The sequence below is a fragment of the Phasianus colchicus genome, chromosome 26 (assembly GCF_987193195.1).
Source record: "Phasianus colchicus chromosome 26, bPhaCol1.hap1.1, whole genome shotgun sequence".
In the NCBI taxonomy this organism is placed as follows: Eukaryota; Metazoa; Chordata; class Aves; order Galliformes; family Phasianidae; genus Phasianus; species Phasianus colchicus.
In genome coordinates this window covers 4,592,215-4,613,496 of record NC_143461.1, presented here as the reverse complement: position 1 = coordinate 4,613,496, position 21,282 = coordinate 4,592,215, and the positions used below count along the sequence as shown (strand labels likewise).

Sequence of the window (21,282 nt, the reverse complement as noted above, 5' to 3'; positions counted from 1 at the left end):
ACGAGGAGTGCACTGGCACAGCAAGGCAGAGCCCAGTGCAGGGTGAACTCTGCTCTCGTCTGGAGGTGCTCATTTACATCTCACTAACGTGCTGATGCCTGAGACCGGGCTGCAGCGCTCGGGTTTTGGAGAGGCGGGGGGTGAGGAAGAGGGAGTTTGAGGGTGGTTTTTACCTAATTACACGCTAATGGGGCCTCTGTGCTCAGTACCTGCGTGGACTGGGTTGAAGGGGGGGAGGGAGGGGTGAGAAGTAATTTAGCTGAGACTTTACAGAAGGGGCTGCAAACTCGCTAATCTGGAAGATAATTGCTCAGGTGAGGTCAGCTGTGCGTGCAGCTCAGTGCTGTGGGCAGGGGGAGTGGGGTCCTCTGTCCCACTGGAAGCTGGGAGCAGCACCTATGGGCACCCAGCAGGGCCGTGGCACGCAGAACCCAGCAGCACTGGAAGCCAACCCAACCCCCTACGGCCCCTCTCTGCTCCTGACACGCAGCTCCTCTCCATCTCAGTGCTGCTGGAGCTGTCAGATTCACTCCCAGGATGAAGAACCCCCCCCCCCCCACAAGCACTTTCTGCATTTCGTTCCCCGGTGCCAATTGAATCCAAAAGCAGACACTCGTTCTGATAATCACCAGCAATCGGGGCTCTTATGGCAGCCCATAAAAGAATTGATGCTGCTAAGCTCCATCCGCAAGGGAAAAAGAGGACAGAGGGGAAAAGAAACAAGACAACCACCACAAAAAAAAACCCACAACAAAACACATCCAAACCAAGCCAAACCCCAACTACAAACCACTGCCACCAAACCCATGAACAAAGCCAGCTGGGGACATCTCCACTTTGGGGAGCTCCAAGCGCCCCATCCCACTCCTCTCTTTCTCCTTGCTGAGGCTCTGTGGGCTCTCAGTGGGGATGAAAACGCCCTAGCAGCACTCCCAAGCCCTCCTTGCCATTGCAATCCTTTGCCAACCCTCATAAACAACCCCTCTGGGCTCCGGGAATGCCATTCATCACCTTGCTTCACACAGAAGATCAATGACGCTTTGATGGATGCAGAAGGAAAAGCCAATCAGTCAGAGACTTATCGGTTTATGATTGCTCAGCCCCATTATTAGTGCTTGTGTGTCATACATTATTGTTAGGAAAATGGAGGAATCTAATTCATCGATGAGGTATGGCAGGCACGAGGGGTCGGCTGACACCGGGGAGTTTTATACCAGGTCAGCTGTACATCTAAAAGCAGCTCAGGGTTGTGGCAAGCTCTGAAATCCAGGCTCTGCCCATCCACAAGGGCTTACCTGTCCCCAGGGAACTTGCAGCAAGGGATGCAGCTGGGAGCTCCTTTCCTACTCACACAGAGCAGCTTTATCTATGGAGGAGCAGCTCAGGTGCTGCTCATCACAGCCTGGCGCTGCCCCCTTCAGTGGAGCAGCTCCTTTAAACCACAAATGATTCCCACTTGCTCCCAGTGACTCAGCTCTCAGATGTTGCAGGAGTGGAAGTAATGGGGCATTGCTCCTTCCCCTCATCCCATCTGCTGTGGACGTGGTGCCTGGTCCCATTGGTGTTCCCATGTCCCTTTGGGGTCTGTGTGTCCATCCTACTGGAGTCCCCATGTCCATCCCATTGGGGTTCTGTGTATCCATCCCATTGGGGTTCCCATGTGCCCACCCCATCAGGCTCCTCATGTCCATCCCTTGGGGGTCCCCATGTCCACGCCACCATTGACCATGTGCCCACCCCACCAGGGTCCTCATGTTCATCCCATTGGGGTCCCCATGTCATCCCATTGGGGTCTGCATATCCATCCCGTTGGGGTCCCCATGTCCATCCCATTGGGGTCTGCATATCCATCCCCTTGGGGTCCCCATCTCCATCCCACTGGGGTCTGCATATCCATCCCCTTGGGGTCCCCATCTCCATTCCACTGATCTCTGCATATCCATCCCCTTGGGGTCCCCATCTCCATCCCGTTGGGGTCTGCATATCCATCCCATTGGGGTCCCCATGTCATCCCCTTGGGGTCCCCCTGTCATCCCATCGGGGTCTGCGTATCCATCCCATCAGAATCCCCACATCCACCCCATTGGGCTCCCTATGCCCCCAGCCCAGGGGGAAGCCGGAGGTGGCTGAGATCTGATGGGATGGGGTGGTGATGTGAAGAAGCCGTATTAATATTTATTCCATCAAGCAGCTCCGTGCGGCTCCGCCGCGCTCTGACCGCAGCACCAACCCTCAGGCACTGCAAACACAATTTGAAAACAATGTGACGGAAATGTTTAATCTGCTCAGCCCATCTGTGCTGCGTATTTCTCCAGATCTCCCTGAGAGAGGCGCCTTCGAATCTCCACATTGCCTTTAATATTCTCCTAAATCACCTCCCCACCGCACTTCAAGGGCCATTGCTACAATATCACAGGTTCACCGAGAGTGCACGGGAGAGAGGGGGGGGGGGGTGTGGGGATGGGGGACGGGGGTGTCGGCGGGGAGATTTTTTATTTTAAAATATTTCCCAGGGTTGGTGTTCCTGTGCCCCTCGGACAGACGGAGGGTAGAGGAGAAAAGGAATAAGGGGTGAGGAGAAAGGGGGGGGGAGAAGAGGAGGAGGGGGGTTGGAGTGAAGTTATTGTGCCGTTGCTGGGGGGCGACCAGCGCGGCTGTTCAGAACCAAACGGGCTGGAATGGAGCTGAAATTTTTCTTGAAGAATTGTTTTTATGCATCTCTTTCCTCGGCTGCCTGTGGTTGGAGATGGCACAGCTCCCTGCAGGGCCCCATCCTGCTCTGAGCAGCCATAGGGAGCTGGGGGGGGGGAGGGGGGGGGGCTAAAGCAGCATGGCAGCAACCAAGGCAGCTCCTTGTGGGGGTACAGCTGGCCCTGGGGGCTCCTGGCCCTGTGTCTTCCCCATCCCCATCCCTGTCCTTATCCCTGTCCCCATCTCTGTCCCTGCTGCAAAGGACACAACACCCATCCCTGCCTTCATCCCCATCCCTGTCACTGTTCCTTGTCCCCATCCTCATCCCTGTACCGTCCTCATCTTTGTCCTTGTCCTTGTCCCCATCCTTATCCCCATCCTTATCCCTATCCCTATCTCTATCCCATCTCCAGCCCTCTCCCCATCCCCATCCCCATCCCCATCCCCATCCCCATCCCTATCCCTATCCCTATCCCTATCTCTATCCCATCCCCATCCCCATCCCCATCCCCATCCCTATCCCCATCCCCACCACTGTCCTTGTCCCTGCCTCTCCCCACCCCCACCCCCACCCCCACCCCTGTCCCCATCATTCTGCTTCTCCCCATCTCCATCCATGTCCCTATCTCCATCCCTCTCCCCATCCTCACCCCTATTCCATGTCCCCATCCCCATCCCTATCCCTTCCCCATATCCCCATCCCTGGCCATCTCCAGCCCTCTCCCCATCCCCATCCCAGTCCCCCTCCCGCCGTTGCCATGGCAGCAGCATCGCTTCCTGCCCCCCGGGGCCGCAGCCGGATCCACCTGCTCCTCCCGACCCTCGCGAGGTCATCGTCAGGTCGCCAGAATAAATGAACGCGAGCACTAATGATGTGTTTGCTGGCTGTTTATGCTCTCTGTGTGTCAGGGGCACTCACATTTAGAGAGCTCATTATGGCTGCAATTAGACTGCACCACCGCTAGATATTTAACTCCTTTTTCTTTTAAATTAGCATTTTAATAACGTGCTTTGAGCAGGGGAAACAAAATGACCATTTTTCACGGACAAACTTCCCTAGCTGTAGGTGCAACTCTAATGGTGAAGTTGCACGGGAGGTACAACCGTGCCCGGATCTCTCCCATCCCCGGTGCTGAGCAGAGGGAGGGGGGGGGGAGGATGGAGCTCTTTTTATTTGCTTTATCGCACACTCCATTTCCTAAATTTGTTCTGCAGCCAATTATTTTCGCCTTTAAAGCCTGATGGAAGCGAGCAGCCGCCCGCGTTCGGCTCTGCCCCTGACCTGTGAAGAGGGCTGGTGGTAATTGTGCACATGTGTGCGCCCGCGTGCGAGGAGCCGAGCTGTGAGCAGAGGGATGGGAGCAGCAGGGGATGGGGGGGAAATTCAACCAAGTGTGACTCCTCCCCCCCCCCCCCCTCCCCCAGGGTCACCGGGCACGGCGTAAATCCCCGCTCCCTCCCTGCATTGGGATTTGGGGTTTATGCTCCTTGCATCCCATCCTTCGCCCGTTATCCCAGGAGCCATCCTGGATGCAGTGAAGCCGAAGGGGGAAACCTCACTATGAGGGAATGGGGATGGGGAGAGGAAGGCATAATGCTGCCGGGTCTGGATTGTGAGTGTTCTGCATCCACCCGGCTGTAGCGCCTCATAAATACGGCGCGGAGAGCTGTAATTTGGTGATAGCTACCCCAGGACATATCTAAGATCCACTTCTGTTATTTTAATTAAATACTGCATTATGGTTTGTGACAACTTCAGCGCTATCGCCTAAATGAATTTGGAATTAAAGTCTTACTTAGGCATTCCACTACTCCCACCCTCCCTTCGCCCCCCCCCCCCCCTTCCCTCCACCCCTCCATGGTGCAAAGCAAAGGGCCATAAAACGGAGATGTTTGTTTGTTTACAGATGGAGCAGCTCGGAGGAGGGGAGCAGAAGGAGAGGAGAGAGCTTTGGACGGAGGGATTTTGGTGCACGGCGCTTTGTCGGCTGTGAATTCCTCCATTTCTCTCCATTTCTCTCATTTTTAACCACTGATTTGCTGCTTGTCCCATAGAGGAGCACTGGAAGGGTTGGGATGTTGGGGTTACACCTTTGGGAATGGCACAGCGTTGGATTCCTGGAGGAGAGTTATGGCAAAGGGAAACTTTTGGTGCCCAGGACCGGGACATTCAGTTCCATCCATCCAGATTAACTCATCTCGAATGAAAACAGCTCATATGTGACATTTGGCAATAGAACCTCTTTAAATGTTACAGCATCCATTGCTTTAAATGTTACCCGCGCCTCGTGAACCGGGAGATGGTTTTATAATTAGCTCCATCTCTAACGAACAAAGCTCTCTACTGTCTGCTGCTCATCCACGTTAGCAAAGGCAACAGGGGAGGAGGGGATGGCAAGGATGGCCGTCACCTTTTGGCAAACCTGTGCCACCTCCAGACCTTATTCTGCCCACGTGCCAACACGCTTTCCCCCATCGCTCCCTCAATTGCTGCTCCATCCCAAATCAAAGCAACTCACACCCCTCCACCACACAGAACAGCACTGCCCATTGGGTACACTGCAAGAAAAAGCTTGTTTTTAAATTTTATTTTAGCCTCCCATTCCAAACGGGGCACTGTTATACATACCCCCTCTTCCCCCCCCCCCCTGCACCCCCCCAACTCTCCATCACTAAATCTATTCCTGATAACAGCACGGCCGGCTCCAAAGGAACCGCTGCCTACAACGGTGACTCTGGAAAATGGAAGCATTGTCACACTTAAAGACACAAATTTCCCCTGTAATATATTCGAATGGAAACCTCTGAATCCAATACTACATGGGCATATCTAATAAATTCACAATATTTCAGCCTCAACAGCCTACAACGGTTAGTTTTAAAGATTTATGCGGTAAAAAATTACTCGGTGATGAATATAGTTTATTCTGTGCGGTATTGGAGGGTATAAGGAATTAAACTACTGTCTTTAACAGTGAATTTATTATTACCTCTGTCAAAGACGAAGTCTTTAACAGCGTTTATTATAAATTTCCAGCCACAATAAATGGTCAAAGTGTGCCTCAGAGCCCCAACGGGGGGGACCAGGTGCTGGGAGGGGCTGTGATGTGTGCCCTGTGCTGGGCATGGAGGGGGGCTGGGGGCTTCTTGGTGAGCCCTGAGGGATGGGAATCTACTACTGGTGTGGCCCAGGGGTCAGTGGGTATCAACAGTGGTGGGTGGGTGACAAGAGTGGGGAGTGGGTGACAGCAGCCATGGATGGGTGACAAAAGCCATTGGGGGATGATAACGGTATTGAGAGGGTGGCAGCTTTGGTTGGTGGGTGACAGCAGCCACGGGTGGGTGACAACAGTGGTGGGTGGGTGTCAGCCTCGGTCAGTGGGTGACAGCAGCCCATGGGTGGGGGGCAACGGTGGTGGGTGGGTCACAGAAGTGGGAGGGGGGGGGATGACAATAGAGTGGGTGCCAGCAGCCATGGGTGGGTGACAAAAGCCATTGGAGGATGACAAGAGTTTTGAGTGGGTCACAGCCTCGGTCAGTGGGTGCCAGCAGCCCCATGGGTGGGGGACAACAGTGGTGGGTGGGTCACAGAAGTGGGGGAGGGGGGGGTGACAATAGCAGTGAGTGGGTGACAGCAACGATGGGTGGGTGACAAAAGCCATTGGAAGATGACAATGGCTGTGAATGGGTGGCAGCAGCCACGGGTGGGTGACAAAAGCCACTGGAGGATGACAACAGTGGTACGGGGGTGTCAGCCTCGGTCAGTGGGTGCCAGCACAGCACCCACTGGGTGCCATCCGTGGTGACGAAGCCCAGACAGCACTGCTCTCCAGCAGCTCCGCCACCCTTTGTCCTCACCCTCTCTGGGTGTCCCTCATTTATACAAATTACCTGGGAGGAATGAGGCTGCCAGGGGCTCGTTCTGGACGATTGGTTCCCGCCGGGGGCTCGGGGCCGGCAGGGAAGGGGCGGAGGGGGGGGGATGAAAGGGGGGAGCAGCCCTCGCTTGGATGTGACCGACGTGTGACCGTTGCCTCCCGGCTGACCCCGGCCCGGCGCCCGCCGCCCCCCGTGCGGTGTCCCGGTCGCCCCCGCTAGGTGTCACCGCCAGCCTTCGCTCGAAGCCCCGATCCCCCCCCCCCCCAACCTCCATAATCCTCCCCCCGCCTTCACTGAAAGCAATTGAGAGAATTAACTTATCCGCTTTTATGGCCTGCTTGTCACATCCAACTAAGCCCACTTAAAATAGGAAGTCTCGCTGCATTCGGATAATTATCATAACGTACAAATCACTCAGCCGAGGGACCGGGGATTGGGGCTGTGGGAAAGGACACGGTGTTCCGCTGGGATTATGGCTTCCCCCTCCCCATGGCTCTCAGCCCCCCCCCCCCCACACCGGGTGGGCGGCAGCATTTTGGGGTCTCTATGCGATGGGGTTGATGGGCTCTGCATCCCCAGTGCTTTAACAAACCTGAGCCTGGTGGCACCAGGGGGGTGAATAGGGAGGGGACCCACATCCCTCGGGTGCCAGCTGCAATGAGGGAGCCAGCACCTGAGGGATGCTCCTGTGCCCATAGCACCCAACAACCCAGTGCTCTGCACCCATGGGACCGTGCTGTCTGCATTGCATGGCTCTGTGAAGGGACCTGGGATACACACCCTGCAGCCATAAGCTCTGCACACCTTGAACTATGCGCTCACCCAGGTGCCCAGGTGAGGGATGGAGGGATGCAGCAGCAAAGGGATGGCTCTAAGGAATTGTCTTGGGGACAAACCCATCCCTGCCCAGCATGCTACAACCCCCCCCCTGCCCACCCCACGCCCTGCTGCTGAATCCCTGCCAGCTACTGATGTCCACTAACCCCCAAATCACTTTTCCCCGCTGTTGCTGCTGGAAATGTCAGACAGGACCCGAGCAGCAGCCGGCATGTGTTTCAAACACACCAGATGGATTTTTATATTAGCTACTATTTCATGTTCAGACAGAGCGACCGCACTGCTAAAAACTGCAGCCTCGACGCTGCCGAGTTTGCTTCTGTGAGATTAATTCTGCGAAATTAATTGGGACAAGATTGAAAAGGAAATTAAAATGCAGCTGAGTGAACAGGCTTTTCAAACACCTTTCCCCCCCGCTCGCCTCTCCCTGATTTCCCCCCTCCTCTGCCCCCCCATCACTTTGGTTCTGCCGCGGCCGCGAGCATCCGTCGCACAAAGTAATTTACGGGGGGAAAGCTCTCAGGACCCATCGGTTACGTGTGAGGAAGCCAGCACAAGAGTCGCAATCTGGAGGCACTGAAGAGAGAGAGAACCCTGCTGAGCCTCCAAGCTGTGTCCCTGTGCTGGCAGGGCAGCACTGTGCCCCAATCCGGGCACTGCGTGGGGATGCGGGACGTCGGCCAGCTGCTGCTGCTGCTGCTGTAAACCCAGAGATGGAGGGATGAACCCAGGCTGTGGGTTCAGGCCTGGAGCATGGCAGCCTCATCTTGCCGCTGTAAAGCAGCAGGGGGGGACAGAGGCATTAAATGCTGCCGTAAAAAGCGCTTTGAGATCCACAGATGGGAAATTCTCAGCCTTCCAGAAAGAGACGAGCCGCACCAAGAATAAAAGCCGCGCTCTGCTGCTGCCAAAGATGCAGCTGCCTTCGTGGGGCTGAGCAGGAGATGGCTTCAGAGCCACGGGTCCAACATCAGCCACATGGGTGCAGGGGGGTGGGTGAGCGAGCCACCCCCCCCTTGGTTCAGTGCCACTCACACAATGCAGCCATCCCAGCCCAAAGCCACTGCAGTCCGGTTGGGAGCAGCTGGGAGCCCTGCAGGAATACAAGGGGCTGGAAGGGTCACAGCACAGCTCCCTGCCCTGCTCCTGCAAGCACTTGATGTATTCACCTGCGTGTGTCTGCTGGAGAGAGAGCTCTGCTCACACCCGGCTGAGCAACTCAATTACCCCTGTAATACCCGAGCAACAGCACGCACAGGCTCCATTACCGTGAAGAAAATCTTGCTTTGGGGCATTTCAGATGCCACACGTGGACGTAGGAGGCGCTGAGCGCTGCAGGCAAGAAGGGGTGACGGCGGGGACACGAATTTACTGTGGGGAGGGGGAAACTCACAGGATTGTGGACCCATTCCTATGTGCACGTGGGAACTGGACCCCAAAATTCCACTGCCCGCTCTGTTAATTAGGACATATCCCTGTGCTTTGATTTTCTCTGCCCCCCACCCCCCCAGCTCCCTTTGGGCTGCAGGGTCCCACCTTGCTCAGGATGTAGATGAGGTCTCCGCGGTGGAAGGAAAGCTCGTTGGGGTGCTCACCATTGCAATCCCACACTCCCTGGTAGTAATTGGCATAATCTCTTCGGGAGCTTCCTGCAGGGCAAAGGAAAGGTCAGGGAGATGGGGGATAACTGGGGAAATATTGGGGTCACGGTGTGGGGGGCTGAGGGTAGGAGCTGGAAGGGAAGACAAGGAGGTGTTGGTTTCATTTTGCACAGTGGCCTCAGTCTTTTCCATCAGCTGTGGACTGCAGGCTGGAAGGGACGTTATGAACCAGCAAAGTCTTGTTTTCTCCTTTCTAAGGGGAGGCAAAATGATTTCTGTGCTGGGAGCCATGGGTTTGTGTTGGTGAAACTGTCAGCAAACTGCGTGCCAAGGCTGGGGGCTGCCCTTGGATAAATGTCCGTGTGGGTTGGATGGAAAATGGAGCATTTCCAGAAGGAAACATTTCCATCTTTGCCATTTCAGAATGGCATTTCCCATCCAACACAAGCCCAGAGACCACAGCCACTGTGAAAAGTGGGTCCCTGGAAAGGGGCAGAGAGCATCCCACTGTGCAATGGGACCAGACCAGCCAACACCACGCACCTGGAGAGATGCTGCCCTACTTTGCAGGCTGGGGAAGGGATTCATCCCAACGCATCCAACAGATCCATCATAAACACACCCCAAAATCACATTCCTGGTTTCCAAGCACACAAAATGACCATTCAGACATGCAGGACATGTCCTGGTGGTACAGCACTGATGTGGGGGGGGGGGAGGGAGGGGGAAATCCAGATGTCACAACACGGGCACCTCCGTGATGAGGCCCCTGTGAATAATTAAACCCAATAAAACCACACTGTGCAGGGGGTGATTTGAGCATCGGGGTTGCACCAATGCACTGTGCTGCTCTGCCACGAGGCTGAACCGAGCCCAGAAAGCATAAATAGAAAATATCGAGCACATGTTGGAGGAAATGTTTCTAATATGGTATAAGGGACCGAGTGATAAGGGTGCATCTGGAGTACTGCGCCCGGATTTGATCACCTAAATATGAAAAAGGACATTACAGAGATGGATAATGGTACAGCAGGGAGCAACTGGAATGACTCAGGGACTTGGGGAACTTAAATAGAAAGGCTGGGGAAAAAAAAAAAAAAAAGTAGGTCTGCATCCTTTGGAAAGTATTAAAGGGGGAGCACACAGTGGTGAGGAAAAGATTGTGAAGGGAATAGATGGAGAAGGAGCTACTGAGTTATTTAAGCTTGTGCAAAGTGCAGGAAGCAGAGGTTATGAACTGGAGGCAGAGGAAATACTGGGGTGCTGAGCAGGACGAAGCAGGCAGCAGCTCTGCAGCAGGCAGAGAATTGTGTAAGTGCCACCAAAGGTCACTGCAGCACCGTGATGCACAGAACATCAGGCAGGCTGGTGCTGCTGTGAGCGGTCCTGTGCTCCCCGTGTGAAGCAGGACAGCTTGTTTTCTCCAGTGATGTCCACTGGTCCAGGAAAAGGTCTCAGCTTTCGCTCCAGCATCGCCTTCCAAAGGTCAGCATTAATTGCATTGCATGAAAATGCCCTCTTGATGAGAGCACAGCACGGCTCTGCATGGAGCCACAGTTTCAAAAGCGAGATGTTTGTGCAAGCTATTGAGAATATGGTGTTAAAATGAAGATGGTTTGCAGTGAGGGGGTCCTGATCCATGTCAGCACTCGGAGATAAGGCCAGGAAAGGGAAGATGTCACTCTGCAGTGTCCCAGTGGGACAGCAGTTGTCCCAGGTGCCCTGCCTGCAGATCTGAACCTGCGTTCAGGGCAGAGACACGACGTGAGTGTGACTGATTTACACTGATGTAAGTGGGGCGAGTGCCTCCTCCCACGTTTCTGGGCCTCGGGGTCATGAAGCAAATCAGCCAAATGTGACAACTGCGTCACTGCCTTCCGCAGCCCAAGCAGCCCCAAGCAGGGCTGGGGGAGAAGCTCCTGCCCCAACCCCTCTGCTTTGGGCTCGTGGCTTTGGCAGCCTGTTGATGCTGAAGCCTAATGACAACTGTCTGCAGCTCAGTGGCTTTCTCTGCTAGGTGAAACCTCCTGCCATGCTCAGTGCAGGACACAAGCTTCGGGGCTCTGCTGTTTTTCTGAGGATAGGAGTTGTGCTCTCTCTGTATTTGATGGGTCAGGCTGCGTGGCAGCAGCATCTCGTCAGGCATAGAAAGCAGGAAGGGACTGAGCAGCCTGAGCTGTGCAAACAGGCATCTTGGCTGGAGCAGCCCACGGCTCCTGGTTGGATTTGCTGGGCTGGTTCGGTTTTGTGGCATCTTTGCTGTTCTTAGAAATGAGAAGCAATAGTTTTCCATTCACCAAATGCTCACCGGGCATTTTAGCTGTGTGCTGCCAACCCAGTTCTGTGCTCAAGGGCTGCTGTCATCCCCTCACCCTTCGTCCAGTTGGATCACAGCACAACCATCCCAGGCTGAAGGCGCAGGGGCTGGGACTCCTGGAGCTGTGAGAACTTTTTGCTCTTGAAATGGAGCCCAGCATTTCAGAGGCAGGAGCCTCACGTATTATTTAGCATAGAAACAGACACAGGTCTTAAAGCAATCACGGCTCCACTAATAATGAAACCAGCCATGACACTTAACAAAAATCACAGATGTTGGGAGGATGCTAACGAGTACAAGCAGGGCATTAAAAAGGGTGCAGGGCTGGGATAGGTGGGAGCCAGCACCATCAGGGTGCCCTTGGGTCACCCCCAGCCCTCCAGCACGCTGCTCCTGCAAGGGAACCAGGGCAGCTCCTCTCTGAGATGCTGGGAGAGCTGTGGAAGGTGAAGACAAATGTGTGCTTGCAGTGCATGTCCCAGCTCCTTCTGCTTTCCTCAGCCCGTGCCCAGGAGTCCCCAGGGATGCAGGTGTGACGATGGTGGTGCAGTTTATAAAGATGAGGAGGTCGTTTTTCCAAGCTCTGGGCGCTGCTGTCACAGCCACATGCTCCAGTGGCTGAATAAGTCATCGTGCTGGGGGTGGGGGTAGGTGGGAAACAAGCAGTGTGAGGGCACAGGGCTTGCTGGTTTGCTTTGGTCTCTGCAGACAGCAAGGACTCAACCCTGCACTGAGATGGGAACACTGGGAAGCTGGGCACGGGGCTGCAGGACAGCTGAGAGCCCCTCTGGGGGATTAACCCAGCAGTGCTTGGGGTGTTTGCACACCCACACACCCACGTGTGTGCTTCCAAGGATGCCCCACCACGTGTGAAGCCAACCCAGGCACCTGCTGTCCGATGAGCCCCTCTGCTCCCTGCAGCTCCATGCTCTGAGTGCCAGCGGACTTGCCACCCCCTGACTGAGCATCCCCAGGCTATGCACGTCCCCTCGGGGCCCCCGCCGGGTTGGGCCAGCTGTGTGCAAGGCAGGAAGGTCCCAACCCAACCCCGGCTGCTCAGACACAAGCACTGCTTTCCTGCGCCAGGATGGAAGCGGTGATGGAAAGTGAAGCAGGTGGGACCGGGGAGGAAACAGACCTTCCGCTCCCATCCCATGGTGCAGATCCCTAAGGAAAAAGCAAGGGGGGGTGGAACCTGTGAGCTCCAGGAGGCTCTTGGGGCCGCCTGCTCTGGGCGGTGTTGGTTCCGGCAGCGGTGCTGAGCGTCCGGCCGGCTTCCCGTGCCCAGAGCTGGCTTCCTTTGAGCCCTGACTCACGTCCTGCCTCATCTCCTGTCATGTCTTCCCCACCTCCTCTCCATGTGTGTTCCTCCATCAGTACCTCCAGATCCCCTGACTGTCACCCATAGGGTTGGCCAACGTGGGGTGGGCTCTTACCGCGGTGCTGCCCGCTGCCGTCGTCCTCGCTGTCCTCAGGAACATTGGGGTCCTTCTCTGGAAGGGGAAAACAGAGCAGAGAAGCCACATGGAGAGCTATGAGTGCAACAGAACAGTGCCAGGCCATTGCTAGCACTGCACCAAACCCGCAGGCTTGGGCTGCGAGAGCATCCGACTGTCAGAATAATAAATTCCTGGCTTAATTGTGGAGAGTGGGAGGGAGGAAGTCGCGGATAATATTTTAAAATGTGTTGCATCCAAATATGAATTGTTGTTAACACTGGTAAAAACAAATCACTTATTATAGCCTCATAAATTTAAGCAGCACTTTGCCAAGTGCCCGATAGGAAGAGACGCTTTCCTGTTCAGCGCTTGCAGCCTGGGGAAAACGAGACAGAGAGGAGAAATGCCAGGGTAGAAACACATGGGAGGATGGTGAACAGAAGCAGAAATCAGAGAGGAGAAAAAGGAAAACCCAGGCAGCCACCGGCACAGCTGTACAAGATGGGAAAAGGGGGCAGAAAAAAGAATAACGAGAAATGATACTGCTGGAAAGGTTAAGAGTGAGCTGGGGGGCTGTGGGGATGCTCTGGGGAAGGGTGACTGTCAGAAACACGGGTCCACGTGCAAATAGGTTTAAATAAGACATAAGCAAGCCAGCACTGGGCACTCTGCTGATCCCACGTGGCCCAGCAGTAGGGCAGACACAGCGCTTCCCTGTGGCACCTGGTGGGGATGTGGCCCCTCTGTCTCCCCCCCACGCAGCTCTGATCAATGCAAACCGGGTCAGAGCTCCGCTGTGAGTCACAAATTGGATCCCATGTTGGAGGGTCACCGCCGCTGCTCCCCCATTAGACGGGAAGCGGCACCGAAGATCTTTTCTAAATAAATCAGACTTTATTGTAAAACTCGGCCACTGACGAGACAGAACCTCGTTAGCATTGATTTTTAAATAAATTATTGAAAGTGGCTTTGGCCTGCTCTTTGCATTTGTAAAGGAGGATGTAAATGTATCCCCACCACCGCTCTGCCTCCACCTTTCCCATGCACGCTCCCCAGCCCTCACATCTGGATTCCTTTATGCTTTAACCAACAGCCCCCTGATCCACTCTTGCCATGGGATCAGTCCCACTGAGCCCTGTGCCATGAAAGCCCCCAAATGAGCCACCAGCATGGGTGCTGCTGCACCCCCATGGGATGGGACCATGTTTTGGGGAGCTGACATTGCAGCTCTGCTGGGTGCCCCCCCCATCTTCCATCCCATCCCTGCACACGCCTCCTGCAGGCAGTGCTTCCAGCCCTGGAGCTGAGCTGTCCTCAGGAAACCCCTTTCCAGAGCCCTCTGTGCATCCACCCCACACATACGCACACTCTTCTCGGGAAGCTGGCAGCAGGAAAAGGCAAAGCATGGAGGAAATACCTCTGCATTTCCATGAGCAACACCATACAAAGTTTGCCAACGCTGTGGCAGTGGCACCGTGTCCTGCACAGGCTTTTTTTCCCCCCATATTTGATGGGATGGGATGAGTCTCAAGCAGAAATGAAGCCACACAGCCCTCGCTGTTTGCATCACCCTCCTGGCAGCTGAGTGCTCTGCAGCTCAGAGGAGTCAATGGTGCATTCAGACCTCCGTGCCTCAGTTTCCCCTTCTTTGGGAAGCCCCTGCCTTGGTGAGAACTGCTCTGTGCCATCTGCAAAAGGTGCTCAGCAGAAGCCCCCAGGCTATGCTCAGCCCCATGGGCTGCAAGGCAGTGATGGATGGAGGCATGGAGGGGGAAAGAAAGGAAATTTGTCTGGGATTTCTCAGCAAAACGTGGTGAGGATGGCCCAGGTGAAGGCACTGAGCCTGGCACGCTGCTGAGCTGCATCTGCACAGATCTGTAGCTGTGCTCCAGCCACGATCTGTGCAGGTTCTGCTCTGTGCACGCAGTGAAGGTGGCTGTGGGGATGCAACAAGTTCCCCTGCACGTGGCAGCCCTTCAGCCTCACGCAGCCAGGTGCTCCTCTGAATCACATCTGCAAGCTAAACTCTGCCTTATCAGAACCTGGCTGTTTGATTTTGGTCAATATCTCGATTTTATCACGACAAATCAGATGGAAATGCTGAAAAATGCACCTCCTGGGGTCTGCATCGCTTCTCATTATCCCACCTTTCTATGCAGAGCATCACAGCCCCAGCCACACCATCCATGGGGAATGCCTTTACCAAGGCAGCACATCCCTATGGGGCAGCCACCCTGGGGTCTGAGCCCCCACCCCCCAGCAGACCCCATCCCATCCCTGTGCATGGCCACTGCACCGTGTGCCCCACTGCTGTGCTGGAGCAGCCTGGGCATTGGGCACATTCTCAGAGGAGCTGTGTTTTAATGTAGCAATTTGATTCAATTTTCCACTCTATAAAATTACCCATCACTGCTCGTTGCTTCCTAACAGACACCTTCACTCTTAATTTAACAATCCTATCGAATTCTGCCAGGGAAATTGGAAAAATTTATCACCTGTGAAATTTTATTTTTCCTTGGTTGTATCTGTTTTTGTAAAACTTCATTAACGACGATGACTTGCTGAGGAAATTATCTCTTCATTTCCCCCCTTTCCTTTTTTTTCCCTCTCTCTCTCTATTGCACTCGGGACACGAGGGAGGGGGTCGGGCCCAGAGGAGCCCCCAGCTTGGATGGAGACCCTCTCCCACATTCCTGGGGGGTGAGAGGAGCAATGGGGATGTGCTTAGGGGGAGCGGATTGCTCCGACCCACTGCATGCATTCTGTGCCTGGTTCCTCACTGCCTCATTCCTGCTCCTGCTCATCATCTCTGTGTTTTCACCCTAAAGGGGCTGAGCACTGGGAATGGGGCAAAAATCCCCCTGCGTTCCCCATGCCTTAGGCTAAGCAGAAAGGAGCCCAGGAAGGCTGCAGGAGGGATGAGAAATGGCCACTGGATGTGGGAACCTTTCAAGGAGGTGCAGCCTTGAGCCTCTGCCCCTTGTCCCAAAAGCTTGAGTCTCCAAAGCCCTGCAATACAGGCGGGCATTTAAGCATATTTAAAGGGCACAAATGACTCCCATGGCAAATCTGCAGCTCATGATGCACTCTGCATCTCAGAGCAGGGGCAACAGAAGGGTCTGTACCCAGGTCAGCACAATGCAGGCTCGTGCCAGGATCACCATCAGCCCCACGTGGAGCAAATCTCGCATCTGATATCTGCTCTGTAGCTGCTGCTGGCAGCCGTAGGGCAGCAAGGAGCTGGATGCAGCTGCCACAGCAGCAAGGGATGCTGAAGCCCTTCGGGTTTCACATGCACCTGGAACTGCAGAGCAGAGGCTCCTGCTGAGTGCAGGGATCGCTGTGGGTGAGGAAGAGAGAACTGCAGCCCAAAGAGCTGATGATGTAAGCAGAGAAGGAGAAGGTCGGGAAGGAAAAATGAAGGTAGACAGGAGCTGAGGCTGCTTGGGGTTGTGCTGGCAGCCTGGGAGCCCCTGCTCTGCTCCCAGCAGCTGCCTGGGTGCCACTTGCCAAACAGAGATTTCCTCCTTGGGCACCAGCATGATTTCTGGTGCATTTATTATTATTTTTTTAATCACTACAAATACAAAGCCCTGAAATAAACAAGCTGAAATCAAGACCTATTTTGCACCTCTGAATGCAGACAGAGGGCAAGCTTACCCTAGGGGGATGGGGGTACAGTGCTGGGCAATGCCAACCTCAGCACAGAGGCAGAACAGTGCATGTTTGAATCAGGCTCAGGTGACCCCCTGACCAAGCCCTAGGGCATGTCACACTGTGATTTCTGCTGTAACAGTGAGAAATGTTGCAGATCATGTCACCCTCTCAGGCTGTTTCTGTGGCCAGGAGATTGCTCCTGGCTTCTCTCACAGCAGCCACAGCCCTGCTGCCTCCAGGCCTCCTGCACTGCTAGCGAGTCTTTAATGCAGTTATTTTATCATCTCTTGGAAGCCTAGTAATCATGTTACAGCCATGACTGCATGCCCAGAAGGGAGCATTTTCATCATCTGACTCTGATTCTCCAGGTAACGCAGCCCAGTAAGAGCTGCCTCACTTGAATTTACAAAATCCCCATCTCGCCACAGCAGAAGGGGTTTGCTCTTGTAGTCCATCAGCCAGTCTGAACAAAGAAACCGAGCTGCTCCTTTGAGTTATAGGCCTATTAAACTCAGCAGAGCCTGAGATGTTCATTCCCATCACAGTGTGTTTGTTGGCCAAGGTCTCCTGCCATGTTTGCAGGGTTAAAGTTAGGGCACGGCTTGGGTTTTAACCTCATCATTTTGTTGCTTTACCTGGAAAAACCTCATAGATGTCATCTTCTTCCATCCCATCATCTTGATTCAGGGTAGTGTTGTGAGATGCTGTGGTCATGGAGTCAGAACTCCCCACGTCATTGTAGAGCTCTTCCTCATCCTCATCGTATGGGATGGTGAGGGAACTCAGATCTGCTGGGAGAGAGCAAAGAGCGGTGGAAAAGAGCAGACTTTGCCAAGCTGCACTCTGGAATTTGCAGGGAGCTGAAATCAAGCAACAAAAATTGTGCAGCTGTACTTCGTGCTCACCGTGCACCTTGCAGAGGGGGCTGCATCCCCTTGCTGACTGCACAGTTTAGCAGCAGAGGAGGAGGAAGGAGGGCTCCTGATCCTCCTCTGAGCTCTGCTGTGACCCCAGCACAAACCCACAGCATCCTGCAGGGACTTGGCTAGGAAGGGCTGCAGGGATTTGCCCCAATGAACACAACAGGTTGGCTTGGGCCAAGCTACCAGACTCACCCTTCTGGAGGAATTGGATCTGATCCACCCAATCTTCAGCCTCTGCTGGACTTGGAGCTGTGAACTGGAGAGAGGTTCACCTGTTACCATGCTGTTTCTTGAATGCATCAAGAGGAAGAAGATTTGGAACTGAAATAAGGGATTGAGTGCTTGGATCTGCCACTGTCTGTCCTGTGGGCTTTGGGGAAGCCATTTCACTTCTTTGTCTCCCTATTCCAAACAGGGAAGCAGAAGCAGAACGAAGCTAGACTATCCCAAAGGAAGGCTGTCAAGCCTAATTCATTAAAAGAATTCAGATGAAAACCACAATCCCTATTGAATACACAACACTGACTGTGAGCCAAGGCTGTAGATCCAAAGTCCCACTGAATCTCTGGAAGGAGCTGTGGATTGGACCATGTTTTTCATTGCACCAGTTTGTAGGCTCAAGAAATGGGAAGTTTAAATTCAGCAAGGCTCTGAAGTGCTGGTTTAAAAACAGGCTTTTCCAAACCCAATGTTCTCATTTAACCCTTCTGCCCTTCGAGCACAAAAAGAGCCCAGGGTCAGCTGGAGGTACATGTGGAGGTGACTGGGTGAGATGGAGAAGCACCAGCACCTTCTGCACCATCTGCAGAGATGATGATGATGATGATGATGATGATGATGGTCCTTTTCAACCCAGGCCATTCTATGATTCTTGTTTTGTTGAACTGGAGACTGACGTTTGGAGATTCACAGCCCTCCCCAACCCTGCAGGTCCACCCTGTGCCTTGGATCTGGCACCATGAGCTCCCATGCTGTGATCAAACAACACCAAGGCTCCTTTTCTTCCCCCAGCTCCTACCTCGTAGGTGCGTTTCCCAGGGCAGACTAATTCAAAACAGCATCTCCTCCGTGAGTCTTTGCGGAGATGGAAAGCCAGCCGGGCACTGTAATGCTCAATGGAGAAGGTGCCTTTAGGTTGCTTGCCTGGGAGAAGAGAAATTAAGAATTCTGGAGTTTATATCTTTTATCAAACCCTCGTGGGTGGGGCAGATGTTTGTTGCCCACACCGGGAAGCTGAGCTCTATCATGTATCACTGGGAGCAAATCTAAGCATCCTTCCCCCCTGGAAATCTAAAGAGAACATTATAAAATCTTCATAAAGACACAGTAAAGAGGACGCAATTTTAAGCCTCCAGAGACTGCAAGCAGCCACTGAAAGGTTGCCAGGGTCACGGGGTTGTATGAGATGAGCTGCTTGTAATGAAGCAGAGACCACTGTGTACTTGGGGAAATATGATAGCAACGACTCTTGTGCTGGTAAGGAATTAGTGGGTCGGTGGACAGGAAGGAATGCTTAGTGGGACCTGGGAGGATTGGCCTATGGATGCTGTAGATGCACACACACGGCCCCAGCAGCCAGGCTGGAGAGAGAGAACATCACTGCCATCGTTTGAGGCACGTTTATTTACCCCAGCTGGATACCCAGCTCATTATTTCCTTATGAATCTTCTTGAGTAAGTGTGGGAGTGTGATTTCAGGCAGCTGCTCTTAACTTTTTTATTTGGATGAAGCCAAGCCCTGTGAAAAACACTCAGTCCATCAGGAAGAGGTTTGCTTTACTCTGCTGCCTTCTGGAAACCGTTTGGAAGCTGACAGCTGCCCATCTCCCAGCAAAAACAATGCTGTTATCAGCTCTTGTGTCTGAGCTCATCTGCAACCCTTTGCAAACAGCACCCAGCATCCTCAAAGGAAATGGACAAAGGAGGAGAAGAAAGATTCAGCTCCATCCCCATAAGCTGCTGCAGTCTGATGCAGAGTGGCCACTGCAAACCAAGGGTGTGTGCGTGTATTTTGTAAGCAGTTAACAGGCCATGATGCTGGATGTGTGGAACAGAGGAAGGAAGGCCATATATCTCATTGTGCTGGAGATGTTAGCTGTCTGTTTGTATGTACCTGATGGAGCACGACTGCAGAATATTTATATACACTGACGTGTGGGTTATATACAGCCACTTAGGGGGCTGGAGCCCAGCTAATGGAAAACTTGGTGTGTCATTTTATTTACATGCAGCTCTGTCCCTGTCCTTCTCTTCTCTTGCTCCCTCCCTATAAAGACGTTGGGAGACTGGAAATAAAAAAGCAAGCTGAGATACAACTTTCTACAAGAACCTGTATGCTTTTTTTCTTGATAGGGAGTTACAGCCATCCTCTTATCTGTCTTATGCCTAAGAAAAGACAGTGGGGGTTCAGCAGGAGGAAGCTGAGACGACATCCAGATCCTTTCAGTGCTTTTGGAAACTGCAGCCCACAGCTCTGTTTTATCAGAGATGAATACTAAGGGCACGTTTGCTCCTTTTTACACTAATTGCATCATTTGCCTTTGGGATGGAGTGTCCCGGGGGGGGGTCTTGGGGACCACATGCACTTAAGGCCACCCCTTCCCAAAGGAGGACATTCCCAGGCATTGCTGTGCTCTGAATGAATGCCTGAATTCAGATTTCTTCAGCCAAATCCATTCCTAAAACTCCATCAGCTGCAGGGAGGGAAATGGAACCACAGTCTATGCTCTTTTCTTGCCAGCTATTGGCCTGCCCTGTGGACAAAGCTCTCACATCCCCTTTCTCAGACTTATCCACACCCTCAGCCACTGCCCACAGTTTGGGGAATGGAGGTGGATGCCTCACCACTTACTTTTCTCGTTGGCATAGTAGTAAAAGGTCTTTCTGTGGAGGACACACCACCTCTTCTGCCACTCCGACCCGAAGAAGCTGTGGTCTAGAAAGAAAAACACAACACAGGAATAAACAGATTCATCCCTGTTCTTTTGCTTCATAAGGGATCACACGAATGGGGTGGAAAAAGATTTCTTTTTTCCCAACAAAATCCTGCATGTTTCTGGGACAAGATTCAAGCAAGTTTAGCTGCAAAACCTCAACCAAGCAAGGAGAGCAAGCCAGTCCTAGCAGGAGAGAACACAGCTTTAGGTGAAACCTAAAGGCTTCAGTGTCTTTTTCTCTGTACTTGGAGCAAGCTACTGCATGCACAGGACCAGAGACACAGCTCAACTTATGGCCATAAGGAAGAAAGGGGTCGTTCTGACCCCATCCCACCTGTCACGCAGCAAATAAATCAAGCCAAAATCTGGGGAAATAACTTCTATCTTTCACAAGAGTCGGTAAAATCGAGATAAACCTGAGGCTGCCTCACTTATCTCAGCTCATTAATGTGTGTGATGCTAGGAAGCAGCTTCTCTTCAGCAGGGCTTTATCCTCATTAGGTATGGCTGGTTAGGATGGCACGTTTTGCCTCAGAGGACGAAGCTGCTGCTTAATTCAGATTCTGGGTTTTAATCTTTGTGCGGTTTGATGATCTACGGAGGAGAATAAAGAAGAGCTGTGCTTTCCCTTTCCGTATGGTACATTAAGAAAGGTCTGAATGTCTGCTTGTGGCTCCTGAAACCGCTGCAAATAAAGAGAGATTTTCCAGCTTGTTCTTCATCTGACATTTTTGCATTCTTGTGGTGGTGCTTCAATGATGACCTGAGTGTTCTGAGCTCTTCAGGATGGCTGTGAACCACAGCAGCTCGTCCATTCGAAGCCTTCCCCCACCATCTCACTCACCACCTTCCTTTACCTTGTCAGACAGAACAAAAGCCAGCCCAAAAAGGAGCCCCCCAGCCTTGATGCAGGCCTCACCTCTGGACCTCTTCTCCAGATATCCTTGCTTCAGAATGTTCCCTGTGTCTTCAACAGGCCTCATTGTGATTTCCTCCATTCCTA

The 21,282-nt window shown here is 53.2% G+C and overlaps 1 protein-coding gene and 1 long non-coding RNA gene across 4 annotated transcripts in view; one reads left to right on the top strand and one right to left on the bottom strand.

Annotated features, from left to right (window-relative positions):
* SKAP1 (src kinase associated phosphoprotein 1) overlaps positions 1 to 21,282 on the bottom strand; it is a 125,331-nt gene that overhangs the window by 1,606 nt on the left and 102,443 nt on the right. The window contains exons 5-11 of one of the 2 annotated variants that reach the window (XM_031600781.2): positions 21,199 to 21,279; positions 20,195 to 20,278; positions 18,363 to 18,487; positions 17,537 to 17,600; positions 17,057 to 17,212; positions 12,762 to 12,818; positions 8,944 to 9,056 (exon numbers count right to left, since the gene is read on the bottom strand). In XM_031600781.2, the coding sequence (XP_031456641.2) occupies positions 8,944 to 9,056; positions 12,762 to 12,818; positions 17,057 to 17,212; positions 17,537 to 17,600; positions 18,363 to 18,487; positions 20,195 to 20,278; positions 21,199 to 21,279 (680 nt within the window). The remainder of the gene's footprint in view (positions 1 to 8,943; positions 9,057 to 12,761; positions 12,819 to 17,056; positions 17,213 to 17,536; positions 17,601 to 18,362; positions 18,488 to 20,194; positions 20,279 to 21,198; positions 21,280 to 21,282) is intronic. The other variant, XM_031600782.2, reaches the window with a different exon arrangement.
* Positions 2,301 to 5,805, top strand: LOC149914983 (uncharacterized). 2 transcript variants are annotated; one of them, XR_016459968.1, is made up of 4 exons: positions 2,301 to 2,416; positions 2,514 to 2,571; positions 3,907 to 4,034; positions 4,599 to 5,805. It is a non-coding gene; the product is annotated as an uncharacterized LOC149914983 (long non-coding RNA). The 2 variants fall into 2 exon arrangements; XR_016459969.1 differs by lacking the exon at positions 2,514 to 2,571.